At 37.9% G+C, this 8,853-nt stretch overlaps 1 protein-coding gene across 1 annotated transcript in view; it reads right to left on the bottom strand.

The window, feature by feature from the left end:
- Positions 1–1,045: 1,045 nt before the first annotated feature.
- The window catches only part of ptgfrnb (prostaglandin F2 receptor inhibitor b), a 45,851-nt gene continuing 38,043 nt past the window's right edge, over positions 1,046–8,853 (bottom strand). The window contains exons 12-15 of the mRNA XM_087792124.1: positions 3,953–4,139; positions 3,758–3,876; positions 3,471–3,521; positions 1,046–2,458 (exon numbers count right to left, since the gene is read on the bottom strand). Of these exons, the coding sequence (XP_087648250.1) occupies positions 2,346–2,458; positions 3,471–3,521; positions 3,758–3,876; positions 3,953–4,139 (470 nt within the window). The 3' untranslated portion in view covers positions 1,046–2,345. The remainder of the gene's footprint in view (positions 2,459–3,470; positions 3,522–3,757; positions 3,877–3,952; positions 4,140–8,853) is intronic.

The raw sequence follows: 8,853 nt of genomic DNA, 5'->3' as shown, positions 1-8,853 counted from the left end.
CTAACTAACCTGATTTAAGAAAAAAAAATACAAACATTTTAAGAATAATGGGCAACATTTGTAAAGCCTTAATAATAATCACATTCTAAATATGATTATTTTGATCATAGTAAAACTTGACTCTTACAGCAGCTAATCTGAATTTAGAATATCCATCTATGTTTGATGTTGATCAGGCTGTAATAATCAAAGGGAAGCTGGCTGGCTTGTTGGAAGCTAAATGCTAACACACGATCTATTTCAACACTCTTTGTGAATGCATTCTCATCAGCAAGAAACCCCATTAAACAACCTCATGCCTGGCATACACCGTGTGAGCTGGGGGTTACGTGCAGACCTTAGCCTAGCTTCAGGACTACTAAAATTCTCCTCCAGGATTTAACTTACGTTTTATGAAATCGTTTCGATTCCATGTCTTGTCAATCAAACAAGTTTTTTTAAGCTAATATTAGTAACACATGGCAGTCCTGTCATCAGACAGTGATATTTTGTAACGCTACATAAAAACCCATCCACCATTATCAACTTACACATAGTTGAACTGTTGAGCCCAACAATCACAATAAAAAATAAAGAATAAAATGGAAGTTTGTATGTTCTCATCCTTGTTGCGTGGGTTTACTCTGGGCACTCTTGTGTCCTCCACAATCAAAAAACATACAGATGTTGATTGAGAACTTGGGGAAATTGACCGTAGGTATGAGTGCGTGTGTGAATGGTTGTGCCTTTGTGTGCACTGCGACAGACTGGCGTCCTGTCCAGGTTGTCCCCCGCCTCTTGCCCGAAGAAACTGGGATAGGCTACAGTCCCCCTACGATCCCCATTAGGGAATATGTGTCAGAAAATGAATAAACGTTAAAATCATTGCAGGAGCCTCTCCAACAGACTTCTCTGATGTCACTTCCTGAATGTTGATGATACTGTTAGGGAGTAAATGACAAGATTGAAAACAAACTTAGCAAAATATAAATATTGTATAAATGAATGTATTTTTTCCCAGACAAAATGTATGTTTAGTTAAAATAGACAATCGCTGTGAAGCAAGTTTTAATACAAAGATAAAAATTAGTTTATTTGTTTTTAATTCAATGAAAATGTAAAGATGGTAGACAATAATGGCTAGTCCAGTATTAAAAATTAAAACAACACAATATTTCTAGATGTCTTCATGTTAATGTACATGTAATGTATAGACATGTTATGGCTCCAGCACAATGAAAGTTGTATTTATTTAGTTGTGTATGTGCCTTCTAGTGACAGCTTTAAGTGCCTCATATTATTATCTGTGCATTATTGACAGTTACAGCAACAATAATTGCTTGTGAGTGATACCGAGTGACTGTAAAGATGATTGGTATCATACATGTTTAAGAATTAATTTGTATTTAATATCTCAAAAATAAGAAGTTTATTTCTCAAAATATGGATTCAAAACACTTGATTTTCGGAGTCGATGGTCACAACAGTCACATTTGGGGTTGGATGCAAGTGGCGATCCATTCTGTTGCTTAACATCATACACAACCGTAGTACCCACAACATGCTCACCCACTTCAGCAAGTCACAAACGAGTGCACAGAACACACATACAGAAATGTTTGTTGTGTACATATTTGGGTTATTGCGAGTGCTTGCCATTATCACCTGTGCAGGTTTTTCAAGTGGTTCAGATGTTGGCACGACAGACAGAAGTCCTCACACAAACTGCATAATATTCCTTTAAAAAAAGTGTTGCTCTTAGATTCAGATCTCATATTAAAAAAAAAAAGAAAAGTCAAAGAAAAATAAAAGGTCTCTGAAGTTAGAATACTCTGGGTTTGTATTTGTAGTGCAAATCACCTTGCTTGTGTTAACTTCTGCTGCCTGAAATGTTTAGATGCTGATGTGACTCATGATGGTTTGTCCAGCTTTTAGCCAAGCTGGAAGAAACGAGAACTATTTCACATACAATCCATTGATTGGGTAGAAAACAGCAGGTTTCAACTGGAAAGATCGAGTGGTTATGGGAAGAAAGGCAGTAGTTCAGTGATCCATTATTCCCACGCAGTACCTCTCACAACTTTGGAGTCTCTGTTGTGTTGCTCTCAACATAAATTGAATATAAATATCACAGGAAGTACTAAATCATCATAGTCTGTAGTCCTGAATATTCCCCTACTCCCCCACTGCAAGAAGATAGTGAGCACCAAGAAAAGAGAACCAAAGCTTCCCCCGGATGGTCACTCCCAACGGCCCTCTCCTGGAAACATGCGAGTGTCCCAGAAATCATCCAGGGACTTGTGTCTGTTGAGGGTGGGCTGTTCCCTGTTGGTGCTGCAGTGGCGGTGTGCAGGGGGGAGTGTGTGTCAGTCCATCTCTAGATCCATCAGCTTGTTGCGCGAGCGCGGGGTGTGTGTGGTGTTTCGGCAGCAGCACTGGGCACAGATCAGACCCAGAACCAGGGAAAAGAGTCCTACACCTTCAGAGAGAAATAGATTTACACGATAAGCCAGAGAGATCATCGTCAACTTGAATAAACACTTCTCTCTCATATTCTCTGAAGACACACTACTTTTCGTTTAACATTCCACAGTACTTTTTTTACGCCAAAACTCAAGGCCAAATTACAAACAACCTCCTCGCATGAACCATTTCCTCAATCGCCTGCTTTTTGTGGTTCTGCCCAGTGTTAAAATCATGAATGAAGATAAGACATGTTGACTTTTTTTCCCAAAGTTTTTTAACTTTCATTTTGAAAAGTCGTGACCCGCACATTAGCAGGTGGGTTCTCAATGTTTCTGCCTGTTGAAAGGACATTTTAAAAAGGAGATTTTAACAGACCATTGTTGATCAGTCAAGTTATGCAGTGACAAGCATTTAATTTAACAGCAAGTTCTTTACGAGTCATGATTGTGAAGAATTAACTCATCATGGCATCATGTCAAAATGTTACATACTATTGCATTCAGGGGTTCAATTTGGTAAATTGGCTAACAAATGAAAGACTTATTTGATAAATTGATGAGAGCAGTTTATATTTTAAGGCAGAACTTAAATATTGTCAAGACCGAAACCATACATTTTGACTGATTCAATTGGTTTTGTTTAACAGTGTTAAATAGTTTATTTAAGTTAGCTTATTCAGAAGTCTATGTTATTAGAATTTTCTCTAGCGCCAAATACTTTGCCTTATGGTCCACACTAGGATTTCAACTGGTAACCAATCTATAGTCATAGTTGCTGCCTTTAACAGCTGCATTGGAACTTTGACCCTCGCATGGTGTCGTCCTATGATGCCTACTTTGAACTGCCCAAGACCAATCTTAAGTGGTCACGTTCAGGAGAAACAGAGCACCGAGGCGCAGTGAGAAACAAACAACTTAACAAGAAAAACATCAGTTGGGATCTAATCAAATTGAAAGACCCTGAAGTTAGCTTTACATGAGCTCATTGAATCAGTCCATTAGTCAGAAGGAGAAAAGGTTCCTTACCTAGCGAGGCAGAAACTCCGTACAGGAGCGGCAGCTTAAGAGACTCCCATACTGGAGGAGAGAAAAAAACACAAGTGAGATTTAAAAATTGGAATGTTAACTCAAAGGTGGTTATTGCGCTTACAATATGACATTAAAAGTTAAGTATTATAAAGATAATGGTAAATAGATGTAATCTCAAGTAATGTAGTAAAATAAAGCATACAAACACACACAATCACTCTACTGCGGATTCAAACAGAAACATTTCAGAGTGATTGATGGGTTATGCGTGTCTGTGTATGTACCTGCAAATCGGACTGTGAGGAAGACTCGGGATGATGTCAGTTGACCAGCTTGAGTCCAGGCAGCTGTTGAGGCCGACAAGTACCAGGGAGTAGCAGTGCAGTGATACTCCCCACTGTCACTGTGGACAAAGTGGCAAACTCTGGTCATAACACTCATCCTAACATTGTCGCTACGTACTAAAACACCATACTCACGTGTCCTGTGTGCCATGGATGTTTAGAATGTAGGTGTGTGTGTCTGGACGCTCAATGGATAAGTCACTGGAGGAGTTTCGATGGTCCTTTCTCACCAGGCCAAACCGGTCCATGTAGAGAACCTGTGTGGTCGTCTCCCCGCCCCGTAGTCTGGTGAAGAACCATCGCACTTCGTAGGCCAGGTTGTCTAGAAAACACAGCAGTTCTACACTCAGATGGAGTCAGCTCGCTTTTAGAGCAATTACAGCCTGAAAGACATTTTGCATTCTAGCCGTCAATGTTTCATTTGGATGAGTTTCACCACATGCTTCCTGCTCCCATGAGATGGACTGGTCTTCCCTTACAACGCATGTCATGGTGTTGCAAATTCTTGTGATAGCTTTCTGTCAACACCTTCCGTCTTTGATTCTTTCGATCTAAAACTCCAGACCATACCACTGTCTCCACTGGGACAAACAGATTATTTATAAGACAAATCTTCAAACCGTCCGCAAACTTTGACAACATGTCAACAGCACCTCTCAGTATTTCCATCTTTTCGTCTTATTGGCCAGTCTAAGTTGTGGCTTTTTCCACAATGAAGTGCAACAAAGTCCAGCAATCTGGGCCTTTTAGGGGAAATACATCTATGACTCTAATGCTTTCATCAGAAGTGAGATGTACGTTTGAAGATGTTCAGGTTCTCTACATGACCAACAGTAGTTGACCCTCTACTAACTCATTTCAATAATCATGCCATTTTAAACGTGTGTTTGCCCTTTAGCTTATACAGTAACTGTAAGCTATAAGCTGCTGTGTATTACTTTGGACAGTGTCAGCCCATATTTCTATTAGGGATGGAAACCATTGATCGATTATCGATTAATTGTCAATAAGAAATGACTCGATTAAATTTAATTAATTGCAATTAATTGTTTTGAACCCGTTATTCCTGGCAAGTCCACCTAACGCACTCATGGAACACAAGCGACAGAGAATTCAAGGCAAGACGGAGTGCAGTTTGGAGTTACTTTAAATTGGATTATGTTGACAAAGACGCCATTGACGGACGAACCACATCGATATTTAAAAAAATCTATACATTTGCACTGACGTCACGCACACACTCTGATGCAGTGTTGCTGCGTGCGGGTGTTTGGAGGAGAATTCCCTCCACAGGATTAAACTCCACTAACTTTATTAAGTATCTAGAGAAGCATCACAACAAAGAATATGAGCAGATCGAAGATACAAGAAAGACGAAACAAAACGAGGCAGTTAACTTTGCCGTTCTGTAGAGATGAGAGAAACTTTCAGTAAACCGCATGAAAGTCAACAATAACAAACGTTTTTGTTAGTGTTAATGTTGACTTCATCATTAGAATCCGTCATGAAATAAATAGCAAGTTTGTGTTTAATACTGGTTGAATCCGTGACAGCGCAGAGTTGTGAGTGATGTCAGCGCTAAATTTAAATTTCACTTACTTCAGGACAATCAGGTCATAACATAGTTGAATGATTTACTTACTAATTGAAAGAAAATAAACACCGACACTGTATGTCAGATGTATGATACTGTATATTGCATGTTGCTCCCGTTTGTTTGAGACTGTCAACGCACTTCATTGTTAATATAAGTTTATATTTGTTGTTCATATTTTAGAAGCACTTTCACATTTGCTCATTTCATGTTGTAAAAGCCAGCAAAAAAAGTGTTGGTACAGTTGTTCCTTCAGTGTCGCAATGTATGGTATCGTACCGCATGTATCGTGATACGAATCGTATCGCCAGATTCTTGACAATACACAGGCCTATTACATAGTGTTGTATTCTTCTGTTCAGGAATGTATTTTTTATACTGCTGCTGCTATAAATATGTACAATGTTGCAGATGAGAGATGAGTGTAATATTTAGATATTTTCTAGTCAAAATATGTTTGATAAGCTGCCAAAATGTTATTCTCTGCCCAAGGGAGCCCATAATAAATCTTGACTGTGGAATATGATTTTACATTTTTTCTTTATTCCATAAGAGTTCTTTTATCAGAAGATAGGATTTAATGTTATGCATACAGGAGAAACAACCTATTCAGAGGGAAATTCAGGTTCTCAGAAAAAATTGCTGCTTATCAATTAATCGATCATTGATCAATAAGATAATGAATTAATTTATTCAATAATTTGCATCCCTAATTTTCAAAAATAATTAACAATAATTACAATATAACCTAAAACATCCATATAAAAAGGCTCTATAAAAGAATCATTAAAGAAACAAAAGGGTTAAAAAAAATTAACCAACATGTACATATGAGCAAAGAACAAGAGAGAATTCAAGAAATGAGATTGTCTTTGGTATCAGGACTTGTGAGCTAATCACTGCCACGAAAGAAAGAAGCACAAACTCATTAGTCTGTCAGGCAGAGAGGGTCCATTAGAGTTTACCTCCCACACACATGCACACAAATCTATGCCTGCACACACAGTACCCCGTCGAGCTTTATTCATGCTCTGCCATTTCAGAGACAAATAGAGGATACAGCTGAAGACGTACAGAGAACATTTGCAAATGACAACACGGAGAAAGGAAAGACAAACGATTATGGAAGAGATGGAAAGACAGTATGATGAAAAAAAGAGGACAAGATGAAAGATGATAAAAAATAATGAAGCGAGTAGAGCTTACCCAGAGCACAGTAATGAAACACATTTCTCTTCCTGTATTGGTTTTAATATACAAGAATTTTATCATTAAAAATCAATTGTAGATGCAGAACGAAGAGACTAGTTTTGGTCAGCTCTTTTTTAAAGGTCAACTAATGATTTGAGTCTATTAAATGGATCCTAGACCTCTATTATACTCATCACTATGTGTCTGACTTTGCAAAAAACTCTATTAAAGGACATATTTAGATTGAAAATGTGCTTAAGCCCTGCACACTGAAAACACTTCATGGATGTAATCTTGTTAAATAACCACAACCACTCTGCAGTGATTGGCCAAGCAATGAGGTTTGCCACTGCGCGTCATCAATCCAGGAAGTCTCCACCTCTAAGGAATTTGTTGTATATGAAAGCGGGGCTGGAGGAGGAGTGAAGACCATTATTGCATCATAATGGGGCCCACTCTTGCAACCTCTAGTTCACCAAGATTTGGGTCCGGGGAGAACTTTATAAAGTAATAACTTCAAAACATCATCATGATGAGAGACTTACTGCATCTTGAAGAGGAAGACCTTAATATTTGAAACCTGTGAGTGAGTCAGGAGAGTTGGGTTTTGACATAAGTGGCCCGTCAAGATTGTGGGTGTAGTTCCTGGACTATAAAAGTATTCCATTTGATATAGATAAAGACTGGTGGGCATCTGAACCAACTTCATCTGTAATAAGCAGTAGACATTCAGCAGTAACATTGGATATATATTAAGAATTATATTAAATATCTATTGGAATAAAATGGTACTTAGTTATCAGAATTAAAAAAGATCAGAATTACCCAATTTTATATAATAAAGAATAATAATAATAAATAAATAATTAAAAAGTAATAATAATAATACAAACAATTCAATCAACAGATTTACTACAGGTTTGATAATATTTGTACTATTGTGGGAAGAGTAATTGCATCCTATTATAGCGACAAGTCAGGAAATAAGGCAAAAAGACGATTCCTTGAGAGATTCAACTATGTTTTTGATTCAAAATTTTGGGGAATGGCCTTTATGTGAACTACATTCTAAAGGTTATGATATCTGTAACAGGAACTTTCTATCACTTGAGATATAACTAAAGTAACTTAGGATAATTTTAATAAAGTTTAGAGAACAAAACAAGAAAATGCTTCTTTTTTTTCTCTTTGAGTCCATCATACGCTTTTCAAAACGTTTTATTAAATTCAGCCTCTATGACAATATCTTCATCATGATTTCGCCTGCCTTCTGTCCAAAAACTGGGCAGGTCAGTGCAGAAAATACAGAAACGGCTTCCATTGCAAACCATAGAACAAGAATATGAACAAATATTCTCCTGTTTGTGAGGGGATAAGTGAACCTCAAGGAATACATCTTGGCTGACCTCGACTTTATCTTTGAAAGATACTGACCCAGATACAGCCAGATCAGAAACCTTGGTACGACGCAGAAGTGAGATCTCTAATAAAAGCCAAGGATGCTGCAGCAGGGTCTTGTAAGGCAACAGCTCTAGGAATGGTACGAAAGTATTAAGTATTAATGTCAAGGCATTATTCACATTAAGAGGTATGTTGATTTTAGGGCTAAACGATATATCGTTCTGGTATTGAGATATTAAAATTTAAGGTATTAATATTGCAAAACCAACTTAATCGCTCGATATCCCCGCCCATCCTGCATATTAACTAAAGCACCTTTAGTGGCAAACACCAATGGCGGGTACAACGGAGACACACTGGCGCACAGAGCGAAGAATATCCACATGAGCACTGATGATACATCGAGTACAAACTCTTCCACTGAAGTAAGTCTTCATCCATAAGATGAAGATATAGTTCAGAATCGAGGACGTTAACCCTAGAGAGCGGTTGTGAAGGTTGTGCTTGGCAAAAACCCCGGTGAATTAACGCAGCACAAAAAAAACGTGTTCCTCTCCTGAAACAACACCTGCACCACAAAAAAAGAGTTCATTACTATGAGAAAGAAGACGCAAGATCGCTGTCATCCCAGCTAAATCCCAAGAAAAGTTTAAATTTTTTTGCCATCAAGTTTTGCCATGAGTCAACACTATCATGTATAACATTGATAAAGACATGCCACAAGTGTAAACAGTCACAAAAGTCTCAAAGAGAATAGTCCGCAACGCAGACAAAATTTAAAGTTGTGAGAGATCCTGGAGGTTATTCAGAATTTAAATTATTTGTATTGCCTGCATGTATACACAGACTA

The sequence above is a fragment of the Callionymus lyra genome, chromosome 5 (assembly GCF_982586985.1).
Source record: "Callionymus lyra chromosome 5, fCalLyr1.hap1.1, whole genome shotgun sequence".
In the NCBI taxonomy this organism is placed as follows: domain Eukaryota; kingdom Metazoa; phylum Chordata; class Actinopteri; order Syngnathiformes; family Callionymidae; genus Callionymus; species Callionymus lyra.
Note: the sequence above shows the minus strand (reverse complement) of the source record. Positions and strands in the feature narration are given on the sequence as shown.